This window comes from Apodemus sylvaticus, chromosome 5, assembly GCF_947179515.1.
Source record: "Apodemus sylvaticus chromosome 5, mApoSyl1.1, whole genome shotgun sequence".
NCBI lineage: Eukaryota > Metazoa > Chordata > Mammalia > Rodentia > Muridae > Apodemus > Apodemus sylvaticus.
Genome location: NC_067476.1, coordinates 15582281 through 15610236, shown reverse-complemented (window position 1 = coordinate 15610236; position 27956 = coordinate 15582281). Strand labels below are relative to the sequence as shown.

Here is a 27956-nt window from a genome sequence, read left to right as displayed (position 1 = left end):
TCATTTGGTTCTACTGAGGATATTTTTTAGTGCTCCTTTCATATCTCGATTCCTCAGACTGTAGATAAAGGGATTGAGCATGGGCGTGACCAGACCATACATCACAGACACAATGACATCCTTGTCATTGGTGTTATTGTATGAGGGGACTAGGTATAGCCCAATGATGGCTCCATAGTACAAGGAAACTACACAGAGATGAGAACCACATGTGGACAAGGCTTTGTAGATTCCCTTGATGGAGGGAGCCTTCATGATGGTGGCTCCAATGTGGCCATAAGAGACCAGAATGCATATGAATGGCAGGGTAATGACCACTGTACCCAAAAGAAGGATGGCCATCTCATTGACAGTTGTGTCTGAGCTCGACAGCTTCAACAAGGCAGAAAGGTCACAGAAGTAGTGTGGGATGGTATTGTTTCTAAAGTGAGATAAGCAAGCCAAGAGAAGTGTATGAACAAGTGCATTGGCCAAAGATAAAGTCCAGGATGTAACTACGAGAAGAACACAGAGGCTCTGACTCATAATGATGGTATAATGCAGAGGGTGGCAGATGGCCACATACCTGTCATAGGCCATGGATGTCAGAAGAAAACTGTCAATACTCCCCCAAAAAGTGAAAAAGTATACCTGGGAAATACACCCAGCATATGAGATAAAATGACTGTGTGTTATCATATTTGTTAGCATCTTTGGAGCTGTGGCAGATGAGAAAGACATGTCTGTGAAGGCCAAGTGGCTGAGGAAGAAGTACATGGGGGTGTGGAGGTGAGAGTCCAGCCTGATGAGCAGGATGATGAGCAGGTTCCCCAGCAGAGTTGTCAGGTACATGGCCAGGATCAGGGCAGAGAATAGGCCTTGGTCCTCTGCTCGAATGGGGATCCCCAGGAGGATGAACTCAGACACAGTGCTCTCATTATCTCTCCTCATGTCCTTCCTTTCTGCTAAGGGTGAAAGAAAAATGGGAAAGAAAAAGTAGTTAGATTGTCTATTATACTGTGGGAATATTTTCTGAATTACCAGTACTGAAAATAACATTAGTTTGGGTGTTATAATCCTAAATTGAAGATGTTTGTCATAGTAATAAGCTAGTGATGCTTTGGAAAGAGACATAGTTTGCCAACCTTTTAAACAATATATTGTGTTTTAGAGAGAAACAATCAAATTCAGAATAATTATTAAATCAAACCAGTTACATCTCAAGGCACCTGAATGTTACCAAGATGATTTTAGATAAAGGAATCAGTGTGTAAATTGGTAACAGCAAATAGAAAAGTCAACAGGAATTCAATGTCTGTTTATTTCTTTTAACCTTTCTTGAAAGAATTTTTGTAAGGTTTCCTTTCCATGAATTAATCTAGATAGTGTAACCCAGGGAGCTTCTTTGGATCAGTGAAATGTCAGGATGTGGGGAATTACTGAAAACAGGATGTACAGATACTCAAAGCATTAAGTGCATGAGTCTGTGCCAACAATATAAGGACCAACAAGAGCTTATAAGCAGGTATGAGACCTTCCCATAAAGAGTTTCTCAATCACTGTACTCACTCTTCCATCACTCTTCCTAGGCTGCACAAAATGACCCGAATTCCACAAGAACATCTTCAACTTACACCTACATATCTCATTCACGTCCACAGAGCACCTGTAGATACTTAACTTTGCAGTCACTTCTTAGATCATCCAAGGAAATTCCTTGTGTCATCCTAGCAAAAGCAAATGTCACCTGCTTTACTTTTAACCTGAGTTTTTAAGCCAAAGGTGGTTACTTTTTCTGCATTTTCTACACCTTATCTCTGTTGCAAAACTTGCATCCTATTTTTTCTGTGACCATTCCCGATGCAAGTGAATACTCACTAAAATATACCGAAAAGCACATGATAAAATTAAAGCTAGTGACTTAGCTGCTGAGAGAACTCTGCGATTATATTCTATTTGAAGTCTTTTCTAGCGGCCAGGTTGTCTCTGTGATTGGTGGTGATCTCACTATTTACCTCTTAACCCTTTGTAAGCTTTAAACACAGTTAATTAATGAAGTCTCCCAACTTGATCAAGACCATCATTTAAATGCCTATGTATTATTAATCTCACTTTGCAAAAAAAAAATCCTGTGCTTGTGCTTGAAATTCATTATATTTCATTTCTTACTCATTTCTATTTTAGTACTAATTAATTTATCACAATGAAAATGCTAATTTTCTATCTGTCCACAGTTAAATGGTTTCTAATACTTTGGTATTTTGAGCAATATTACAATAAGTAAAATTATTCTTATGTTATTTTACATTCAGCAATTACTTTAGGGAAATGGGTATCCATGATTTGAAAAGAATATCAGGTCACAAGAGGCCAGGTGTTGGAGAAGCTGATATATGTTCTCTGGAGCATAATAGTGGAAGAACATATATAGGAAGATTGTCAAAATAGGTCTCTATGTAAGTATTTGGAAGGATAGTGCTAAAGGTTTGAAAAAACCAAGGAAACCCCAAGTAAAACCAGTGACAGAAATGTTAAAGAATATATAAAGAGCAGGTAGATATGATTAATTTGTTATGATGAAGAAGTTTCTATCTGTTCAAGAACAGTAACACACAAAAATAAAGTAACAGAAAACAGTAATGCCCTTCTGGCTGCCAGGTAGAAGGCAGATTGGAGAAGTCCAAGATACTAAATTCCATACGAACACCAGGGGCTATTATGGCAAAAGTCACAGATTTGGGGAAGATGTTGAAAGAAAGCACAACAAAAATTGTGTGTTGACGTTAAGTATGAGCAAAGAACATGATTGTCTGACTTTCTTTCAAAAATAGATAAGTTTAAGAAAAATATTCTATGGAGAGTTTTTTAGGGAGGGAGTGCCCTTTTAACTCAAAGATTGGGCAGGTTGTCAGTGCAAGATACATAGCTCTATAGAGAACTGCTTGCAATTTGATGACATGATCCTTGCAATCTGAAATGGTGGCTGACAAGAGAGACATACAATGATAAAGGCAGACAGAGACAGACAGAAACAGAGAGAGATAGAGACAGACAGACAGTGGGAGACACAAACATATCCAGTAGTACAGATGTATGTGCATTCTATGCCTGATCTGACAGGCTATCTTATATGATGAATACAGATACCTTTAGTTAAGATGCATGGGAAAGCTCTTCCATTTCTCTCTAGGAGGAACACGACAAAGGGAAAGAGCTGTATCATCTGATAATAGATCAGACATCTATTACAACATTCAGAAAAGGAATCATTTCAAAATCAGATATAATAGATACATGAACTAGTACATTGTCCACCTCTCCGGGGAAATCCCTATGAACTCTAATTTTGAAATTCACAAAGAGAACCTAGGGTAAAATCCCTGTCCCCAGATCCAAATTAGAGGCATACAGAATAAAATTGTTATGTTGTCATTGACTGCCTTAGGGAAAAAGACCTCTTAGGGATATCTAGAAACTTCACATAACTAATTAGGACAAAACTGGGCAAAACCCCTCATATATCAGGGTCAAATGAGACAACCCTGATGAAGGAACTGGGTCCCAAGCACAGGCAGGAGAATCAAAGACAATATTTACTATTGAGTTAGGAGTCCCAAAATACACTAAGCTACACAACAATAATATATATGCAGAAGACCAAGCTTAAACCCATACAGGAACTCTTATTGTCAGTTCAGTCTGTGTGAGAGTCCCAATGAGACTTCCTTAGTAGATTCTGTTGACCATGTTCTCATAGTGTACTTGATTCCTCTGGCTTCTAAACTCATTTTAAGTGTTCCCCATCAATTTGGCATTCTTCTGTTAACTATTCTTTGTTTAGAATTGTATGCAATTTTTACTTGGATTATTCAATTTGTTAATGTCTACTTTATTGAGTTCTTTTACATATTTTAGATATTAACTCTCTGTTGGATATGTAGTTGGTTAAGTCTTTTCCCATTCTGTAGACTCATATTTTATCCTTTAAATAGTATCTTTTGCCATACAGACACTTTTCAGTTTCATGAGGTACCTTTTATTAATTGTTGATCTCAGTGTCTGAATTGGTTGGTTTCTATGCAGAAAGTTGTTTCCTGTGACAATGCATTTATGTATAGTACTCACTTTATCTTCTTTCAGTTTCAGGGCCGCTAGTTTTTTTGGTTTTTTTTTTTGTTTTGTTTTGTTTTTTTTTTTTTGTTTTTTTTATGGAAAGATCTTTATTTTTTTTATTCGATATATTTTTTATTTACATTTCAAATGATTTCCCCTTTTCTAGCCCCCCACTCCCCGGAAGTCCCGGAAGCCCCGTTCTCTCCCCCTGTCCTCCCACCCACCCCTTCCCAATTCCCCGTTCTGGTTTTGCCTAATACTGCTTCACTGAGTCTTTCCAGAACAAGGGACCACTCCTCCTTTCTTCTTGTACCTCATTTGATGTGTGGATTATGTTTTGGGTATTCCAGTTTTCTAGGTTAATATCCACTTATTAGTGAGTGCATACCATGATTCACCTTTTGAGTCTGGGTTACCTCACTTAGTATGATGTTCTCTAGCTCCATCCATTTGCCTAAGAATTTCATGAATTCATTGTTTCTAATGGCTGAATAGTACTCCATTGTGTAGATATACCACATTTTTTGCATCCACTCTTCTGTTGAGGGATACCTGGGTTCTTTCCAGCATCTGGCAATTATAAATAGGGCTGCTATGAACATAGAAGAGCATGTATCCTTATTACATGGTGGGGAATCCTCTGGGTATATGCCCAGGAGTGGTATAGCAGGATCTTCTGGAAGTGAGGTGCCCAGTTTTCGGAGGAACCGCCAGACTGATTTCCAGAGTGGTTGTACCAATTTGCAACCCCACCAGCAGTGGAGGAGTGTTCCTCTTTCTCCACACCCTCTCCAACACCTGCTGTCTCCTGAATTTTTAATCTTAGTCATTCTGACTGGTGTAAGGTGAAATCTCAGGGTTGTTATGATTTGCATTTCCCTAATGACCAATGAAGTTGAGCATTTTTTAAGATGCTTCTCTGCCATCCAAAGTTCTTCAGGTGAGAATGCTTTGTTTAACTCTGTACCCCATTTTTTAATAGGGTTGTTTGGTTTTCTGGAGTCTAACTTCTTGAGTTCTTTATATATATTGGATATTAGCACTCTATCTGATGGAGGATTGGTGAAGATCTTTTCCCAATTTGTTGGTTGCCGATTTGTGCTCTTAATGGTGTCCTTTGCCTTATAGAAACTTTGTAATTTTATGAGGTCCCATTTGTCAATTCTTGATCTTAGAGCATACGCTATTGGTGTTCTGTTCATAAACTTTCTCCCTGTACCGATGTCCTCAAGGGTCTTCCCCAGTTTCTTTTCAATTAGCTTCAGAGTGTCTGGCTTTATGTGGAGGTCCTTGATCCATTTGGAGTTGAGCTTAGTACAAGGAGACAAGGATGGATCAATTCGCATTCTTCTGCATGCTGAACTCCAGTTGAACCAGCACCATTTGTTGAAAAGGCTATCTTTTTTCCATTGGATGTTTTCAGCCTCTTTGTCGAGGATCAAGTGGCCATAGGTGTGTGGGTTCATTTCTGGATCTTCAATCCTGTTCCATTGATCCTCCTGTCTGTCACTGTACCAATACCATGCAGTTTTTAACATTATTGCTCTGTAATATTGCTTAAGGTCAGGGATACTGATTCCCCCAGAATTTCTTTTGTTGCTGAGAATAGTTTTAGCTATCCTGGGTTTTTTGTTATTCCAGATGAATTTGATAATTGCTCTTTCTAACTCTGTGAAGAATTGAGTTGGGATTTTGATGGGTATTGCATTGAATCTGTATATTGCTTTTGGCAAAATGGCCATTTTAACTATATTGATTCTACCCATCCATGAGCATGAGAGGTTTTCCCATTTTTTGAGGTCTTCTTCCATTTCCTTCTTCAGAGTCTTGAAGTTCTTGTCATACAGATCTTTCACATGTTTGGTAAGAATCACCCCAAGATACTTTATACTGTTTGTGGCTATTGTGAAGAGGGTCATTTCCCTAATTTCTTTCTCAGCCTGCTTATCCTTTGAGTATAGGAAGGCCACTGATTTGCTTGAGTTGATTTTATAACCTGCTACTTTGCTGAAGTTGTTTATCAGCTGTAGGAGTTCTCTAGTGGAGTTTTTTGGGTCACTTAGGTAGACTATCATGTCATCTGCAAATAATGATAGTTTGACTTCTTCCTTTCCAATTTGTATCCCTTTGCCCTCCTTATGTTGTTGAATTGCCCGAGCTACTACCTCAAGTACAATATTGAAAAGATAAGGAGAAAGGGGGCAGCCCTGTCTAGTCCCTGATTTTAGTGGGATTGCTTCAAGTTTCTTTCCATTTAGTTTGATGCTGGCTACCGGTTTGCTGTATATTGCTTTTACTATGTTTAGGTATGGGCCTTGAATTCCTGTTCTTTCCAAGACTTTAAGCATGAAAGGATGCTGAATTTTGTCAAATGCTTTTTCAGCATCCAATGAAATGACCATGTGGTTTTTTTCTTTGAGTTTGTTTATATAGTGGATTGCATTGATGGATTTCTGTATATTGAACCAACCCTGCATTCCCAGGATAAAGCCTACTTGATCATGGTGGATGATCGTTTGAATGTGTTCTTGGATTCGGTTGGCAAGATTTTTATTGAGTATTTTTGCATCAATGTTCATAAGGGAAATTGGTCTGAAGTTCTCTTTCTTTGTTGGATCTTTGTGTGGTTTTGGTGTCAGCGTAATTGTGGCTTCATAGAAGGAATTGGGTAGTGTTCTTTCTGTTTCTATTTTGTGGAATAGTTTGAAGAGTATTGGTGTTAACTCTTCTTTGAAGGTCTGATAGAATTCTGCACTGAAACCATCTGGTCCTGTGCTTTTTATGGTTGGAAGACTTTCTATGACTCCTTCTATTTCTTTAGGCATTATGGGATTGTTTAGATGATCTATTTGGTCCTGATTTAATTTTGGTTTTTGGTATCTGCAAGGAAATTGTCCATTTCCTCCAGATTCTCCAGTTGTGTTGAGTACAGGCTCTTGTAGTAGGATCTGATGATTTTTTGGATTTCCTCAGTTTCCGTTGTTATATCTCCCTTTTCATTTCTAAGTTTGTTAATTTGGATACTTTCTCTGTGCCCTTTGGTCAGTCTGGCTAAGGGTTTATCTATCTTGTTGATTTTCTCAAAGAACCAGCTCCTGATTTTGTTGATTCTTTGTATGGTTCTCTTTGTTTCTACTTGATTGATTTTGGCCCTGAGTTTGATGATTTCCTGCCTACAGAGGGGGATGCTCTCAGCCAACCATTGAACTGAACACAGGGTCCTCAATGGAGGAGCTATAAAAAGTACCCAAGGAACTGAAGGGCTTTGCAGCCCCATAGGAGAAATACAAATATGTACAACTCAGTACTCCCAGAGCTCCCAGGGACTAAACCACCAACCAAAGAGTACAAATGGATGGACCCATGGCTCTAGGTGCATAAGTAGCGGAGGATAGCCTTGTTGAACATCAAAGGAAGGACGTTGGTCCTGAGAAGGCTCCATGCCCCAGTATAGGGGAATGCCAGGACAGAGAAGTGGGAGTGGGTGGATTAGTGAGCAAAAGGAAGAAGGAAAGGGTTAGGGGGTTTTTACGGGGAAAACCAGGAAAGGGGACAACATTTGAAATATAAATAAAGAATATACTAATAAAAAAGGCAATTAAAAAATTAATTAAAGAAATAAATCATAAAATTGCCTATACATAATCTCATTTTGTATATTAAAAAATTTTAGTTAATATGGCCTTGCTTGAAATTAATTATAATTCATTTCTTCCTCACTTCTGTATTAGTAGTAATTACTTTATCACAATGAAAATACTAATTATTTGTCTATTTGTGGTAAATTGTTTCTTATACTTTGCTAGTTTGAGCAATAGTGTAATGAGCAATATTATTTTATGTCGTTTTATATACTATATATGATTTATTGATAAACTGGTTTAGAAAAACATGCATCAATTGTTTTCAGAAAGTGTCGGGTTGTAAGGCCAAGGTGATGAAGAATGTAATATGTTCTATGAAGAGTCTGTACTGACAAATGGGTCCCTAGGCAAATGTTTGGAAGAACAGTGCTAGGGGCTTTAGAAACAAGAAAAGCCAAAGGTAATTACCAGTCACAGAAATGTAAAGGTTGGAAAATATATGACAAGCAGGGAGATATAATGTGAAACTTGCTATAATGAAAACATTCCATCTTTTCAAGAACAGAATCACCAAGAAAAGGAAGTGGCTTCCTGGTTGCCAAGAAAGCAGACTTCAGAATCCAAGAATACCACGTATAATGTGAACATCAGAGGCTATTACAGCAAAAGTCAAAGAGATTTATAAAGAAGTTGAAAGAAAACACAACAAAAATTATGTGTTAACATTACATGCTATTTTTCTCATATCTTTCAAAAATTAGATATGCTTTAGAAAAATATTCTATAGAGAAGTTTTGGAGGCAAGGCCTTTTATCTTAAACTTTGGGCAGGTTAGGACTGCAAGGTAAATTACTACATAGGGAACTTTTTTGCTAATCAGTGACATGATCCTTAAGATTTGAAATTCATGATGAACAGAATGACAGAACATGAGAAAGAGAGACAGAAACAGAGAGAAACGGATATAGACAGAAGGACAGAGAACTATAAAGAGAAATCCAAATATATTGGTACAGAAAAACATAATTCTATTCCTGATCTGACAGGCTAACTTAGATGAGATACACACATTTAGCTAAAAATTACAGGAAAGCTATTTCATTTCCTTCAAGAAGAAAGACAATGTAGGAAAACAGCTGAAGTACTCATACATCCATTGCAACAAACAGAAGAGTAATCAGTTCAGAATTAGATATTGTACATACATAAAAGTATACATTGTCTACATCTCTGGGTAGTCCATGTGAGCTTTAATTATGAAACTCATGTAGAGAACCTAGGTTATAATCTCTGTCTACAGGTCTTAATTACAGGCATACAGGAAGAAATTGTGTTGTTTCCATTAACTCCCTTAGGGAAAGAACCTTTCTGAAGTGAACATTAGAGTCATTTCACCCTTGAGAAATAACAGTAGCAACCATAACAAGATTTCCCATGATTTCATCCTGTTTAAAATATGTGTGTGATTAATTGATTTTTAATAACAAAGTACACTTACACAGACACAAAAAGAGTTGAAAACAGATTCTAAAATATATTGAAGGGTAATAATTCTAAATTGGCTTATTACCACAGCTAAAGATGGTCAATTTGCATTTTAAAAGAGAAAGACGTGAAAATATCTGTGGAGTTCTTCCATTATATATCAAGTAATTGAAATTTCCTCTTGAATATGCCCATTGGGCACTCTGAACTATATTACTTGGGAATCTTAACTACTTCCAACAAAAAAAAAATTGTCTGATACTATTTACCATTGAAAACTCACATTTCCACCAGCTGTGCATTGTGGTATCAAATTTACATCCAATGATATTTGAGATATTCGCATATTTACAAGTAGATGTAGATTAAAGTTTATAGTAACCTTCTTCATAAGAGCAGGAAAATGTTCAAAAACAAATAAAATTTTGTTTTTACATAAGGAATAATAAATATCAATTCATAACAAAAACAATTAAAAGAAACCTAATGATGAAAGGAAAATGCATTCTTCAATAGTATGGAAAAAACATTAAAAAATATTTATATTTATGCATATTATTAAACACTGAATGTTAAATCCTGCTCAATAGAAACTTAAATTTTGAATCCTTAACAATAAATATAGTTCTACTTGAAATGATACTTTGTAATGAACTATTGAATATTAAAGGAAATGATTGAGACAGATCTTGAATCCAATTAGAGTTTCTCTTAGAAGAGATACCAGAATGTCCCTCCCAAGCCCTAAAATAAGGATATAGCAAGTAGAGAGTAGTCTGTGGTCAGTAAGATTCTGAAAAGATTGCATCCTCAGAAGACAATAGAGAAAAACGTTCTGCCAACGCTTTGATTTTGAACTTCTAGATTCCAGAACAATAGGAAAATATATTCCCAGTAAACTGTTCTCTGGCATATTGAATATGACAATGCATGAAAATTAAGTAATGTAGTATTAAAGTTTTAATAAAATCCTAGCATGGGGTTGCTACCTGCCTCAAAGGTTTATGTTCCCCTATGAAAGATACACATAGCCCTTAAATTTAATATGCCTTAAACATCACAAAAGCTGGGCTACTGCCTAGCCTTCATGTTAGAATATACCTTCCGCCAATAATTCTGAGTTAGCACTTACTAATTTCTATGTTCCATCTTGGCTGATCTAGACCCAGATGAGCAGCCCTCTGTGCTTGTCCTCTTGGCATCCTTACTTTGTGGTTCTGCTTCTCTTTCCTGCCCACACCTCAGGCATGATGTTTCTTCCTTTCTTCCTCCTCATGGTCCCAAACCCAGAAAACCTAAAAGCCACACCTCTTTCTCTTCTCCCCAACGATTAGCTGCTCTCATCTATATTTACCAATCAGAATTCACTGAAGAAATGTTTCCAAAAGCTACATCTAGACCCTCTTGAGCAAACTCATTTGGGGGACCCCTTTAGCAGTAAAATACAAGCAGCTACAAAGTAAGGTAAATGTGTGTGTATAAATACAAATGAGCAGTGATTACCTGCTCTACTAGAGTCCTGCAGACTGGTAGAAGTCCAGACAGGTTGTTCACCCCCAAACTTCTCCACTCTCTATCTCAGTGTCTCCTACACTATCTCCACTTCTGTTTCTTTCTACTTGCTGTGTCCCAGTCTTGAACAGGAGCATTGACTCCCTGCAGTACTAGAGACCTCACAGACTCAGAGAAGTCCAGTTTGGCTGCTTATCCAAAGCTTCCCCACTCTCAGCCTCTGCTCATCCTATTCACAGTCCTCCACCTTCCTTGACTCCTTGCCTCAGTACCAGAACTAGGCAAAGTTGCCCTTCTACTCCACTCACCAGCCTGAAGCAAATATTCCCAGCTTTACTAGAGACCTCTGAGATGGGAAAGAAACCCAGGTAAGCTGCTTTCTCTCAAAATGTTCCCACTATCTCACTATCTCAATATACTTCCCACCCTATCCGAATTCCCATGCCCTCATACTTGTGCTTCAGTTCCAACAAGGGCATAGACTCCCCCTTCTATTAAAGACTTGGGACACTGGACGAAGTCCAGGTAGGCTGCCTGCCACACAAATTCCCACTTTGTCTCTGGCTAACCTATCCTCTGTTACCTACCCTTCTTGTTGCCATACCCCATCCCCAACTGGACAGAGACACCCTGTTTACCAGAAACCAGTTTGGAGCAGAGACTCTCAACTCCACTAGAGGTCTTGAAGACTTAGAGAAGTCCAGGTATACTACAAACCTTTCATTCTCTCCCCCTCATCTCACTATTTCATATTCCACATATCCCACAGTCCCACAGAACCCTTCCCAACCACAAACTATGTGGGGGGCAAGGACTCCCTACTCTACCAGAAACCAAGCAGATTAAAAGTCCAAGTGTTCTGCTTGCTGGCCAAACTCTTCCAATCTCTCACTATCTTGACATGTCTCCCACACTTATCACCATTCATGTGCACGCCTAGTTGCTTTTCCCCAGTCTCCAGCTTGGATAAATACTCCCTGCTCTACCAGAGAGCAAACAGACTTGTAAAATCCAAGGCAAGAGAGACGAGAAGATCAGACAAGAAACAGAAACCAAGTATAAACACCCATCCAACAAAGACAAACTCAGAAATCAGGTACGAGATCTAATTGCTGTAACCCAGATATCAGAGGCCAGTCTAAAAAGGCAAAAAACAACAACCACTGCATAAGGTCACCACCAGAGCCCACCTATCCTCCTACATGCAAGCCCTGAATATTCCAAAACAACAGAAGCCAAGAAAAAATGCATAAAACCAACTTAAAGAGGAAAGAGTAAATATCTTACAAAACTTCAGGAAAACACAAACAAATAATTGAAAAAAATGATTAAGTAACTTTTATTTTAGTTTTGGTTTATTTTGTTTTGCATGTACAAAAAGAGTTTATTGGGGGTTTGCTTAGATTTCTAGAGAGTTAGAGTTTATCTCTATCATAAGCGGAAGTTTGGCAGCAGGCTTGAAGCCATGATACTAGATCAGTACCTGAGAGATTACATCTGATCCAACAGCATAAAGTAAAAAAAGAAGGAGTCACTGAGAAACAACATGGGTTTTTGAAAACTCAAAGTCCACCCCTAGTAACACATCTACTCCACAATGCTGTACCTCCTAATTCTTTCCAAACAGATTCAATAACTGAAGACCATGCATTCCAACATATGAGCCTATGAGAGCCAGTCTCATTCAAACTAAATAGCATCCTTTATATATTCTTAAAATCGATAAATGTCTCTGTGTTATGTTCATTAGAAGTTAGGGATACTATTAGGAGTGAAAATGAGATTGCATACTCCAATCCAATTAAATACTCCAGTAACCAATTTAAATACCCTTTGAAAGGCAAAGAAAAATATAACTAGTTAAAGAAAAAGAATAGAACTGTTCAAGACCAAAAATTGGAAATAGAAGCAATAAAGAAAACTCAAAATGAAGGAATCCTATTGATGGAAAAGTGAGGCTAGAAAACAGAAGATACAAACAAACATTACCAACAGAACACAATGTATGAAGGAAAGAATCTCAAGCACTGAAAATAAAACATGTAGACACATCTATCAAATATAATTTTAAATCTAAAAAATCTTGACAAAAACATTCAGGAAAACTCAGACACCTAAAAACGACAATCCTAAGAATAATAGGAATAGAATTAAAAAACAATTCTCAACATAAGGACCTAGGTCTAAATGTGTTTGTGTGAATGCATGTGTGTATATGTGTATAATGTGTGTGTGTATAAATATGTTTGTGTATATATTTGTATATGTATGTACACATATTATGTTTCTATATGATTATCTGTATTTAGATATAGATATAGACATCATAGAAATAGACATAGACATCATATACATATGCACATACACATACACACACATACGCATATGCATACACATCCGCATATACATACATACACATATACACATATACACCTACATATACACATATATTTGTTTTTGTCAAGACAGGGTTTCTCTATGTACTCTTTAGTGTCCTGGAACTCACTTTTTAGATCAGATTAGCCTTGGTCTCAGAAATCTGTCTGCCTCTGATTCCCATGGACTAGAATAAAAGGCTCATGCTACCATGCCCACCTCTATAAAACATTTTCAACAAAATCATAGAAGAAAATTTTCCTAACATGAAGAAGATTCCCATAAATGTACCAGAAGCTTACAAAGCACCAAATAGCTAGAACCAGAAAAGGAAGTGCTCTCACATAATAACCAAGACATAACATATTCAGAACAAAACAAATAATTCTAAAAGCTACAAGGGAAAACAGCAAGTAACATATGAAGGCAGACCTATCATAATTACATACAGCATCCCAATGGAGACTAGGAAAGTCAGAAGAACATGAAAATATGTCCTTCCAACTCTAAGAACACAGATTATAGCTCAGACTACTGTACTCAGAAAAACTCTCAATAACCACTTCTATGCAAACTCATGGCTCTAGAGGGACCCAAGAGAACCATCAGGACACAGGAACCAAGGGACAGGACAATATCCTTCCAGTTTCCATCTGCACTCCAGAGCTGACCCTGTGCCACAGTTCTCCATACTTAAATACCTTCCAAGAGAGAGATGGTTTCCCAGGAATACTGACACACAGGCTTGTAGGAGGGACATACCACAGACAGAGACAACAAGACAAACTAACACCAGAGATAACCAGATGGTGAGAGGCAAGCACAAGAATATAAGCAACAGAAGATTACTTGGCATCATCAGAACCCAGTTCTCCCACCACAGCAAGTCCTGGATACCCCAATACACCAAAAAAGCAAGACTTGGATTTAAAATCACATCTCATGATGATGATAGAGGACTTTAAGAAGGGCATAAATAACTCACTTAAAAAATAGAGAACATCTGGGTTCTTTCCAGCTTCTGGATATTATAAATAAGGCAGCTATGAAAAAGTGGAGCATGTGTCTTTATTACATGTAAGAGCACCTTCTGGGTATATACCCAGGAGTGGTATAGCTGGGTCCACAGGTAGTACTATGTCTAATTTTTTGAGGAATGGCCAAACTGATTTCCAGAGTGTATTTGCCAGCTTGCAATCCCACCAACAATGGAGAAGTGTTCCTCTTTCCCCACATCCTCTCCAGCATCTGCTGTCCCCTGAGATTTTCATCTTAGCCATTCTGACTGGTGTAAGGTAGAATCTCAGTGTTGTTTTGATTTGCATTTCCCTGATAACTAAGGATACTGAACATTTCTTTAGGTGCTTTAGAGCCACTTGAGTTTCCTCAGTTCAGAGGAATGGATACAGAAACTGTGGTATATATACACAATGGAGTACTATTCATATATTAAAAACAATGAATTTATGAAATTCTTAGGCAAATTGATGGAACTAGAAAGTGTCATCCTGAGTGAGGTAACCCAGTCACAAAAGACCGCACATGTATGCACTCACTAATAAGCAAATTCTAGTCCAAAAGCTCAAAATAAACAATTTACAATTCACCCAGCACAGGAAGCTCGAGAAGAAGGGTGTCTTAAGTGAGGGTGCTATGGTTCCTCTGATAAAGGGAACATAATACAGGAGCAATACAGGAGGCAATGTGTGGAGCAGAGTGTGAAGTAAAGGCCACCCAGCAACTGCCCTACCTGGGGATTCATCCTATAAACAGTCACCAAACCCCGACACTATGACAAGAAGCGTGTACCAAAAGCAGCATGCCATGGCTGTCTCCAGAGGAGCCTGCCAGAGCCCTACAAATACAGAGGCAGAAACTAGCAACCAATTATTGGATTGATCTTAGGGTCCCCAGTGGAGGATCTGAAGTGTGGTCCAGAGGAGCTGAAGAGGTTTATAGCCCCATGGGAAGAACAATGACTTCGGATACCCAGATACCCCAAGACTCCCAGAGACTGAACCATCAACCAAGGGGTACACATGGTTCCAGCTAAAAATGTGGCAGAGGAATGCCTCGTTGGGCATCAGTGGGATGAGTGGTCTTTGGTCAGGTAAAGGTTCAATAGAGGCCCCAACAAAGGGAAACAGACGGGGGGGGGGTGAGAGGGTTGGGGGGGAGGTGGGAGTGTGTTGGGTAGAGGGGCACATACATGGAGGCAGGGGTGGGAGGAGGGGTAGGAAATCTTTGGGGAGGGGGGCTTTTGCTAGGGGGAAAATTGGGAAAGCTTTTACCATTAGCAATGTAAATGAAGAAGATACTCAATAAAAAAAAATTAGAGAACATAGGGCAACAGGTAGAAGCCCTTAAAGAGGAAACACAAAAATCCCTTAAAGAATTACAGGAAACACAATAAAACAAGTGAAGGAATTGAAGAAAACCATCCAGGATCTAAAAATGGAAGTAGAAACAATAATGAAATCACAAAGGAAGACAACTCTGGACATAGAAATGCTAGGAAAGAGATTAGGAGTCATAGCTGCAAGAATCACTAACATAATACAAGAGATAGAAGAGAGAATCTCAGGTACAGAAGATACCATAGAAAACATTGACCTAACAGTCAAAGCAAACGCAAAATGCAGAAAGCTTCCAACCCAAAATGTCAAGAAAATTCAAGACACAATGAGATGATCAAACCTAAGGATAAGATGTATAGAAGAGAGCAAAGATTCCCAACTTAAAGGGTCAGTAAATATCTTCAACAAAATTATAGAAGAAAACTTCTATAACCTAAAGAAAGAGATGCCCATAAACATAAAAGAGGCCTAAGGAATTCCAAATAGATTAGAACAGAAAAGAAATACCTCCCATCACATAATAGTCAAAACACCAAATGCACAAAACAAAGAATATTAAAAGCAGTAAGAGAAAATGGTCAAGTAACATTTAAGACAGACCTATAAGAATTTCAACAGAATTCTCACCAGAGACAGTGAAAGCTAGAAGATTCTGGGCAGTTATCCTACAAAACCTAAGAGAACACAAATGCCAGTGCAGAATATTATACCCAGAAAAATCTCTCAATTACCATACACAGAAAAACCAAAATATTCCAGGATGAAACCAAAATTACACAGTATATTTCCACAAATCCAGCTCTACAAAGGATAATAGATGGAAAACAGCCACACAAGGAAGGAAACTACACCCTAAAAAAGCAAGAAAGTAATCATCTTTCAACAAACCCAAAATGAGATAGCCACACAAACATAATTTCGCCTCTAACAACAAAAATAAGAGGAAGCAACAATCACTTTTCTTTAATATCTCTTAACATCAATGGACTCAATTCCCCAATAAAAAGACATAGACTAACAGACTGAATATGTAAACAGGACCCAGAATTTTGCAGCATACAGGAAGCACACCTCACTGACAAATATACATACTACCTCAGAATAAAGGGGTGGAAAAAATTTTCCAAGCAAATTGTCCCAAGAAAAAAGCTGTAGTAGCCATTCTAATAATGAATAAGATTGACTTTCAACCAAAAGTTATCATAAAAGATAAGTAAGGACACTTCATACTCATAAAAGGTAATATCTACCATGAAGAACTATCAATTCTGAATATCTATGCACCAAATACACAGGCACCCACATTCCTAGAAGAAACTTTACTAAAGCTCAAAGTACACATTGTACCTCAGAAAATAATAGTGGTAGACATCAACACCCCTCTTTCATCAATGGTCAGATCATTTAAACAGAAAATAAAAAGAAACACATTGAAAATAAGAGACGTTATGGACAAAATGGATGATATGAACGAAAAAAAAGATATCTATAGAACATTTTATCCTAAAACAAAAGAATATAACCTTCCTCTCAGCACCTCATGGTACCTTCTCCAAAACTAAGTATATAATTAGTCTCAAAACAGGCCTCAACAGATACAAGAATATTAAAATAATCCCATGCATCTTATCAGATCATCACAGGCTAAGGCTGCTCTTCAATAAAAACAAAAATAATGGAAAACCCATATACACATAGAAGTTGAAAAAATGCTCTACTTAATGATAACTTGGACAAGGAATAAAGGAATTAGCAACTTTTTAGAATTTAATGAAAATGAAGGCACAACATAAACAAACTTATGGGACCCAATGAAAGCAGTGCTAAGAGGAAAACTACTGGGCATATAGCCCAAAGATGTTCCAACATAGAACAAGGACACATGCTCTAGTGTGTTTATAGCATCCTTATTTATAATACCTAGAAACTAGAAACTATCTAAATGTCCCTCAACAGAAAATGTGGTACATATACTCAATGGAGTACTATTCAGTGATTAAAAACAATGACTTTATAAAATTCACAGACAAATGGATGGAACCAGAAAATATCATCCTGAATGAGGTAACCCAGACACAAAAGAACAAGCATGATATATGCCCACTGATAAGTGGATATTAGCCTGAAATCTCACAATGCCCATAATATGGAACTTAGAAAGCAGGGAGACCAGGGTGTAGATGCTTCCATCCTACTTTAAGTGGAACAGGATGTTCAAGGGATATTAAGGGAGGAGGGTGCCTGGGAGGGAGAGAGGAAGGGGAAGAAATAAGGAGGGAGTGTCAGGTATTAGAGGGGACAGGGGAGGTGAACAGAGGGTCAGTAAATCAATAAAATTATGTGGTAGTAGGGGATGAGGAACTGTGGATAGTGACTGAAGGGTCCCAAATGTCAAGGAATCTGGAGTCTTCCGTGACCCAGTGTGGATGATTTTAGCTAAAATGTGAAGCTAGGGGGAGATAGAACCGGAGAGACTATCTCTAGTAGATAGGCACTGCCCAGTTGAGGGATGCAGTCACCCACTCATCTCAAAGTTATTAACACAGAAATGTTCCTCTCCAAAGGAAAGACAGAGATAATACTGGAAAAGAGACTAAAGCCAAAGGCCATCCACAGTGATGCCAAGAAGGACTTGCCGACAAGAATCTGGTATAGCTTTTTCCTGAGATGGTCTATCAGCGCCTGATCAATACAGATGCAGATACTCACAGCCATCCATCAGACAGCTTGAAGACCCTGGTGGGGGAGGTGGAAGAAAGCTTGGAGGAGTGGAGCGGGATTGCAAACCCATAGGAAGAACAACATCAGACTGGCCAGACAACCCAGGGCTCCCAGGGACTAGAACTCCAACCAAGGAGTGTACAGGGAGGGATCCATAGCTCCAGATACATATATAGCAGAGGATGGCCTTGTCTGACATCAATGGGAGGGGAGGCCCTTCATCTTGTTGAGGTTTGATGTCCCAGTGTAGGAAGATGATGGAGTGCTAGGGCAGAAGAAGGTGGCAGGTAGAAGAGCACCCTCATAGAGGCAAAGGGGAGGGGAGAGAGGTCAGATGGGATGGGGAGTTCTGGAGGGGTAACCCGGAAGTGGGATCTCATTTGAGATGGAAACAAATGAAATTATTTTTTTTAAAAAAATAGTAAAAATAAGTAATTAAAAAAAGAGTGGGCTGTTGCCATGATAGACCTTTCCATGCTGATTTTAGTGGAATTTGGAAGAATGTGAAACTGAAAAAAAAAATTGGATGCTGCAAACTAATCTTTTTTCCTTTTTTATCATTTTTATTAGATATATTTTTATTTACATTTCAAATGATTGACCCTTTCCTGGCTCCTGCACCCCTAAAATCCCAAAAGCCATCTCCCCTCACCCTGTTCCCTAATTAACACTCTCCTGCTTCCCTATACTGGCATTTCCCTACACAGATGCAATGAGTCTTTCCAGGACCAAGGATCTCACTTCACTTTGATGTCCAACAAGGCCATCCTCTGCTGCCTATACATCTGGAGCCATGGGTAACTCCATGAGTACTGTCTGGTTGATGTTTTTGTCCCTGGGAGATCTGGGAGTACTGGGTGGCTCATATCATTGTTCCCTCTATGATGCTGTAAAACTCTTCTGCTCCTTGGATCATTTCTCTAGCTCCCCCATTGGGGACCCTGTGCTCAGTTAAATATCTGGCTAAGAGTGTCCCCCCTCTGTATTTGTCTTGCACTAGCAGAGCCTCCCAGGTGACAGCTATACCAGGGTCCAGTCAGCAAGTACTTGTGGGCATGGATAATTGTGTCTGGGTTTTATATCTGTATATGGGATGAATAACTAGGTGGGTCTCTGAATGGTTTTTATCTCAGTCTCTGCTCCATACTTTGTCTCTATGTCTCTTTCTATGGGTATTTTGTTTCCCCTTCTAAGAAGGACCAGAGTATCCATACCTTGTTTTTTCTTCTTCTTTGGCATCATTTCATATGTGAATTATGTCTTGGGTATTCCAACATTCTGGGCTAATAATCACTTATCAGTGAGTGCATGCCACGTGTCTTCTTTTGTAATTGGGTTATCTCACTTAGAATGATATTTTCCAGTTCCACCCATTTGCCTAAGAATTTTCATAAATTCATTGTTTTTAATAGCTGAGTAGTACTCCATTGTGTAAATATACCACATTTTCTGCATCCATTCCTCTGTTGAAGGACATTTGGATTCTTTCCAGCTTCTGGCTATGATAAATAAGGCTGCTAGAAACATAATGGTGCATGTGTCCTTATAACATGCTGGAGAATCCTCTGGGTATATACCCAGGAGTGGTATAATAGGTTCCTCTGGTACTATTATGCCTAGTTTTCTGAGGAACTGCCAAACTGATTTTCAAAGTGTTTGTACCAACTTGCAATCCCACCAGCAGTGGAGGAGCATTCCTCTTTTCCATATCCTCACCAGCACCTGCTATCTCCTGAGTTTTAGAACTTAGCCATTCTGACTGGTGTGAGGCAAAATCTCAGGGTTGTTTTGATTGCTGAAAACTAATCTTAAGGAGACATTCTAGTAGGATCTTAGAACATAGTAGCCTCAATTTCTGTGAAGATAGTAGAGATCAGGTGCAAGAGATGTCAGAGGGGAATAATATTAATAAGTGGGCTAGAAAACATTCATGACATGCTATGGCAAAACTGTGGCTGCCTTCTACAACTGTCTTAGAGCTTGCCTGGAACTAAATTTAAAAGCAACAGAATGATTTCTTTTGCAGAGGAGATTTCAAGACAGCCTAAAATTGATTCAGCTTTGTAGGAACTCACAGATTTACAATGAAAGAAAATGCATGGGGCAAACAGATAAACAATTGGTACAGTTGGGAAAAGAAAGGACACTGGAAAACAATGTTATGGTTAAGGCCTGTGTTAGAAGGGATGCTGGAACTTTTAAGGGAATTGTTGTCATTAAAGGGCAGCCTGATTTGCACTGGAATAAAAAGAAGTGTTCCTGGGTACTCCACCCAGATTCTCTTCCAACCTGTGGAGTATAAGGCAGAAGGGCGCTCCTTCTCAACAACAAACAGAAACCTCCATGAGTGTAGCTCAAGAGGGAAATAACCTTTACCAAACTGGAAGACAGACTCTACAATGTCATCTACATGGTAAGGATGTAGGAATAAATGGGCCATGGAACACTATTCTGTAGTTTGATTGACATTGAGGCCAGGCAGCATATTACAGAGGAGTCCCTGTGAAGAGTCCCTGAGAGTCCATTGTGTGAAGCTGCGAATATGAAGCCTGGGTTGTGTTGGGAGCCCCTATGTTGTTGAAAATGTCAAGGACTTAGGTTATCTGCAGATGAAAGATACAATCAGGTAATATACAGCCAAAGAGAGAGGTATATGATGCAGGCAGCAAAGCAGGGTAGGAAGAACCATTACTCTCCTTGATGCCCAATAGAGCTACAGTATCTGGAGCTCTCTACTGGGTTTGTTTTGATCCAGTGTTTCCTCACTATGCCCTCATTTCTCCTAGGGCTAAACAGAGAATTTTCACCTGAGTAATATCAAATGACTGAGAAGCACCTAAAGAAATGTTCAACATACTTAGTCATCAGGGAAATGCAAATCAAAACAACCCTGAGATTCCACCTCACACCAGTCAGAATGGCTAAGATCAAACACTCAGGAGAAAGTAAGTGCTGGCAAAGATGTGGAGAAAAAGGAATACCCCTCCACTGCTGGTGGGATTGCAAGCTGGTACAACCACTCTGGAAATCAGTCTGGTGGTTACTCAGAAAACTGGGCATGATACTACCAGAGGACCCTGTTATACCACTCCTAGGCATATACCCAGAATATTCCCCAACATGTAATAAGGACACATTCTCCATTATGTTCATAGCAGTCTCTTTATAATAGCCAGAAGCTGGAAAGAACCCACATGTCTTTCAACAGAGGAATGGATACAGAAAATGTGGTACATTTATACAATATAATACTACTCAGCTATTAAAAATAACGAATTCATAAAATTCTTAGACGAATGGATGGAACTGGGAAATATCATTCTAAGTGAGGTAAGCCAGTCACAAAAGAACACACATGGTATGAACTCACTGATAAGCGGATACTAACCCAGAATCTTGGAATACCCAAGACACAATTTACATATCAGATGATGCCAAAGAAGAAGGAAAAACAAAGTATGGATACTCTGGTTCTTCTTAGAAGGGGGGACAAAATACCCACAGAAGGAGATACAGAGACAAAGTGTGGAGCAGAGACTGAGGGAAAGACAATCCAGAGACTACCCCACCTAGTGATCCATCCCATATACAGTCAAAACCCCCAGACACTATTAGCTATGCCCACAAGTACTTGCTGGCTTGACCCAGATATGGCTGTCACCTGGGAGGCTCTGCTAGTGCATGACAAATACAGAGGGGGACACTCTCAGCCAATCATTGAACTGAGCACAGGGTCCCCAATGGGGGAGCTAGAAAAATGACCCAAGGAGCTAAAGAGGTTTGCAGCACCGTAGGAGGAATGGTGATATGAGCCACCCAGTGCTCCCAGAGCTCCCAGGCACAAAAACATCAACCAGCGAGTACACATCGTGTTGCACATGGTTCTATACCATAGGCAGCAGAGGATGTCCTTGTTGGACATCAAAGAAAGGAGAGGCCTCTGGTCCTGGAAAGACTCGATGCATCTATGTAGGGGAATACCAGGAGAGGGAAGCAGGATGGGGTTGGTTTGGGAACAGGGGGAGGGGAGATGGCTAATGGGACTTTTGGGGGGAACCAGGAAAGGGGAAATTATTTGAAATGTAAATAAAGAATATATCTAATAAAAAACAAAATAAAATAGTAATGTATATTCGATGTGCTGGTGTGTTGAAAGTAGTTTGCTTTTTTATTTTAGAGGGAGAAAAAATAGAGAGCTTGCCTTGGGTCTCAGAAGACATGTTGGACATTTATTTTTTGGTTGTTTATTTTTTTATGTCACATCTTTATGACAAACATAATCCTCCATGATCTTTTTCTTACCATTTTTTCTTTTTTTATTAGGTATTGTATTTATTTACATTTCAAATCTTATCCCCTTTCTTGGTTTTCCCTCCAAAAAATCCTATCCCATCCCCTACTTTGGACTTTTAAATAATTCTGAGACTGATAAAGATAAATGGGAATTTTAAAAGTTGAAGTAAATGCATTTGGCATTATGATGTGGCCAGAAGACTACTATGGAGTTCAAAAAGTGGAATGTAGTGGTTTGAACGTTGACTGCCCCCTAGAGTCTCAAGCATTTAAATACTTGGTAATCTACAAATAACTAACATATTTCACAAGTAGTTTTTCATGCATGGTACTGTAAATTCCAAAAGAGCTCATGGGCCTTAAAGGAGAATGTGCTATTGTTATTTTTCTAAATAGTTGTGTTGTCAAACTGCCTTAAAATATTTATGTTTATACACATATACTGCTCTCACCCTTGAAGAGAGAAACTTTCTTCAGAGCAGTTGTTAATGCAGAGGTTTTTAACAGGCCAAATTTCTGAGAATGACTCTGAGAGCTCAGCTATAAATGAGCCAGCTACATGAACCTCTCCTCACCCTAGACTCAGGGTATATCACTGAAGAGAGGTCAGAAATAAGAGCCAAAGGAGAATGGAGAAAGCTATGAAATGATGTTTTCTAGACTTCACGTGGCCATTGCACACATGAATGCACAGAAGCTATGTTCACTTTAGCTGCACAAGACTCATAGAAGATCAATCCAGTTAGGATCCCAGAATAGTTAGTGGAGGTGATCCAGAGGTCCCAAGGCAGTCATAGTAGGTATAAGCAGGTGATAGATAAGGAGGGTCGAGTTTCTTTGCAAGTCTTGCCACTGATAAGTTCCCCAGGACACAGTGGATGGTCCCACACACTTAGCATATAGGCAGTAAATTCTACTGGGACTGTGTGAAAGAGACAAGTTACCTTCCTCACTGGAAGAGCTAGAGGTAGGTAGTGGGGGATTTGTATGATCAAAATGTATTACAACATGTATGAAATGTTCAAAGAATAAATTCAAAATATTATTTAATAAAATATAAATAGTCAAGCATTATTTGTTAATAAAGAAGGAAATCATGTAACATGTAGGACGTGAAGATAATTGAAGATTATTGTGTTAGATGACCCAGACTCCAAAAGGCAAGCCTCACAAATTTTCCTTCATATGGAATTTTGAAAAACAGAAGGCATGAAAGCCAAAAAAAAAAGGACTTTTAGCAATGTGGTAAGAAAATAGAATAGAACGTAAGAGAGGAGGTTAGTATCCCCAAACCACATTACTTATGTTGCAAAAGTAACATAAAACACATCACTTTGAGACAGACATGGTAGTATGTCTTTAATACTAGCTCTCAAGAGACAGAGACAGGCAGATCCTTATGAACTAAAGACTAGCCTATTCTATATGAACTACATAATCTGCATGATCTGTATGAATTAAAGACCCAATCAATCATCACTTCATATAATTAATAAACACTAAGTTAAAAAAAGAAACAATCAAAATACTATCTTAAAGGGTAAAAAAGATATAACTAACAAGGGACCAATGGAATTCAGCACTGTTAATATTGCTTTCTATCATTTTTGCCTAGCAATTTTTAAATGAATATTTTAATGGTATTAATTCAAATGACATATATATGTATAATACAAAAATATATGCACATGTTCTAATGGTGAATGTTATTGTATATTATTATTCTTAGATGTTATCTCAGTTTTTATAAGAATGAATTAAAATTTCAGTGAAAAAAGTGACTCAGATTTCAGAAGTTTCCAAGTGGTATACCAGTCTAAGGACTAAACATTACACCCAATAGACTGAGAAGCACATCCACTAAAATTACTTCAGTATCAGCAAACAGTACCTGAGTTCTCTCTACTTGAATATCTTTCTTTATAATAATCCTTAGATATGGAAATATCTATCAGATTAATTGCTACCATTGGTGAAGCTAAATACCTTTATCTGAGCAAAGGTTTCCCAAGATCAAAAACACAGGTTCATCATTTCAGATGAAAATAGAGGACAATGTGTTTATGGAATTAAGTGTGGAGCTCATTTCATTTTAGAACACACTATAGTTGGATTAAATTTTCTAGTTTAACTTTTTCAGATTTTCATACATGTGTTGTATTTACATAATTTCTACACCTTCCCTCCTCCTCCCTTCTACTCCTTCCTGTCTCGCCTTTCCCACTCAAATGTATAACCTCATCTTTAATATATATGTGTGTGTGTGTGTGTGTGTGTACATGTGCACACGTGTGTGTGCATATATATATATATATATATATATGATGGATAAATAGATAATACGTATGATAGAGAGAGTGAGAGAGGGATAGGTAAAGAGATAGAGACAGAGAGATAGAGAGATAGAAAGATAGATAGTAGATATAAGTATAGATATAAATAGATATATTGTTTGGTTATTTTATGTGTGTGTCTCTTGATGGATAGATGGATGGATAAATGCATGCATGCATGCATGGATGGATTGATGGATGGATGGATGGATGGATGGATGGATGGATGGATGGATGGATGGATGGATGGTTGGATGGTTGGATGGTTGGATGGATGGATGGATGGATGGATGGATGGATGGATGGATGGATGGATGGTTGGATGGATGGATGGATGGATGGATGGTTGGATGGATGGACAGATGACCGATTGTTTGGTATTCTTCATATATGCATGTGTTTAGGGCTGACCATTTGAAATTTGATAAGCTATTAGGGGATGCTCCCAGGAGAAGACTGATAATTCTTCTCCCAGAAACTATTAACTACGTGTAGCACTTAGCTACCTTAAGTTACACCTTACATTGCAGAACTGTTTAAGCTCTGTCCATATTGCCTACACTTCTGAATGCCCTGCAAACCCATTCTTCAGCCCACAGCCTTGGGTACCCAACCCCTATAGAGAACAGACTGATTATACATAATTACAGCACTGTATAAAAGGCCATTCTAAACTCTATCTTCTCACTTCTATATTTCACACAAACCTTCCTAAACAAAGATGTTTCCAAAGTTATGTTCACCACATTGAACCTGTGGCTTTTTAGTCCACATAATATCAATAAATAATTGAGTTTGGAAGAAAAGAAAGGTTACTGCATAGTTGATATCAATCTAAGAATATATTGCAAAAAAAGAATAAAGAACAAATTACAAAATGATGAGCAAATGATATTGAAAGAAGAAAAAGTTGATATGTATGTGAAATTTGAATGAAGGAAGAAACTGTGGTGTTGACTGCATAGTAGGCAGACAAGGGATAACAATGATGCAGTATGTAGTGCAAAAGTAGTACAGAAAAGAACTCTGAGTGTTTATATCACAAAAATAGGAAAAAACATTTAGGAGATAGTCCCACTCATTGGTTCATTATACAAAATATATATGATTAGAAACATCTCTTATCATAGAGATTTTAACTTCATTTGTCAATTTAAATGAAAAGTGTATTACAAACAAGAGGTTAGAAAATTCCATGGGCAGATGGAACACTCAGGATGGTGACTCCAATGTGTATATAAAATGCCAGAAGTCTTATTAATAACAGGCTGATGAGCCCTATCCTGCAGTGAACATAGCCAATTCCTTGGTGTTGTGTCTGATGTACAGTATTTAATTATGTTTATTATAAGCAGAAAATTCAAAACATTGCTAAATTAAACATTAAAAATAAGATTAAGCTAAGAATAGTGGTTCATGCCACTAATTTCAGCACTCAGGAGGCAGAGGGAGGCAGATAGAGCCAAGGCAATCCTGGTCTATATAGCAAATTCCAAAACATCTAGAGCTACATAGAGATACATTGACTCAAAAACTTTTGAAAACATAAAAAAACCTATGCAAAGAATCTTCTTGTACTGAAAAAGAATTAAAGTTTTTCTCCAAAAGCTATAAGCCATCCAATTGAAAACACAAGACTGGCATTAAATTTTAAACTTTGTGGAAAGTATCATGTGCAAAGGGATATATAGAGACAATTTTTATGTATCAAGGTTGGAAGAACTCTTTCCCAAGATTATCAAGATTGAGAAAGTTAAACAGGGGTAAGAGTAACATCCAAGATATTAGTAAGAGGGTCAGATTAAAGTGTTCTAAAAATGACCATTTAGATAAAAACATATCGTATGTGCCAATCAAGAAGGAGTCCTAGGCAGTTAAGGTAAGGGAGAAGGTACTGCATTTTGTTCTGCTGAGAATATTTCTCAGTGCTTCTTTCATATCTCGATTCCTCAGACTATAGATAAAGGGATTCAGCATGGGTGTAACCATGCTATACATCACAGCCACAATGACATCCTTGTCATTAGTGTTATTATATGAGGGGACAAGGTAAAGGCCAATAATGGCTCCATAGTACAAAGACACTACACAGAGGTGAGAGCCACACGTGGACAGGGCTTTGCAAATGCCCTTGATAGAGGGAGTTTTCAAGATGGTGAATCCAATACGGCCATAAGAGACAAGAATGCATATGAATGGCAGAGTAATGACCACCGTACCTACAGGAAGGATGACCAGCTCATTGATGGTGGTGTCAGAACTGGACAGCTTCAGCAAGGCAGAGAGGTCACAGAAGTAGTGAGGGATAATATTATCTTTAAAGTGAGATAGACGAGCCAAGAGAAGGGAATGTACAAGGCCACAGGCATTAGACAAGACCCAGGACACAACTACTAGTAGAACACAGAGGTTCTGATTCATGATCATAGTGTAGTGTAAAGGGTGGCAGATAGCCACATACCTGTCATAGGCCATGGAGGTCAAAAGAAAGCTATCAATGCTCCCAAAAAATAGGAAAAAATACACCTGGGAAACACACCCAGTATATGAGATGGACTGACTATGTGTCAACATATTCATGAGCATCTTTGGGGCTGTGACTGATGAGAAAGAGATGTCTGTGAAGGCCAAGTGGCTGAGGAAGAAGTACATGGGGGTGTGGAGGTGAGAGTCCAGCCTGATGAGCAGGATGATGAGCAGGTTCCCCAGCACAGTTGTCAGGTACATGGTCAGGAACAGGGCAGAGTATAGGTCTTGGTCCTCTGCCTGAATGGGGAGTCCCAGGAGGATGAACTCAGACACAGTGCTCTCATTATCTCTCCTCATGCTCTCATTTCTTCCTTCTGGAGATGAAAAACATGGTAATAAAAAAGAATGAGAAGTTGCTGTAATTAGAATACCATAAAATATCATTTTCAACTAATCACTAAGCATGTCGTGTAATATTTCACATTTTCTGTCACTAAAGGAGGGTAGAGATTGTTGGGATTTAAAAAAAAAAATCATGTTCTTCCTAGAAAATTAATACATCTTCTGTGGTAATTATTGGATCACTTTAGGATTCAAGAGTTCGTGATGAATAAACAAGACTCAAAAGCCAGAGAATGGTTATCTGCTCATGATTTTAAATGACTCACTTCACAGAAAGCTAACATAAGAAAAAAGTAGTTTGGATTTTATTTCAATAATTTGGAGAATTCCAT

At 38.3% G+C, this 27956-nt stretch overlaps 1 protein-coding gene across 1 annotated transcript; it reads right to left on the bottom strand.

The window, feature by feature from the left end:
- On the bottom strand, window positions 1–27579 carry LOC127684136 (olfactory receptor 50-like). Its single transcript, XM_052181102.1, has 3 exons — window positions 27087–27579; window positions 26019–26031; window positions 1–922 (listed from the first exon to the last, which is right to left on the bottom strand). Exons 1-3 carry the CDS (start codon window positions 27577–27579, stop codon window positions 1–3), a joined length of 1428 nt encoding a protein of 475 aa, XP_052037062.1.
- Between the last annotated feature and the right edge of the window lie 377 nt (window positions 27580–27956).

Excerpts from the sequence above, each read along its gene's own strand:
- LOC127684136 (XM_052181102.1), bottom strand. The coding sequence starts at position 27,579 with ATGAGGAGAGATAATGAGAGCACTGTGTCTGAGTTCATCCTCCTGGGA.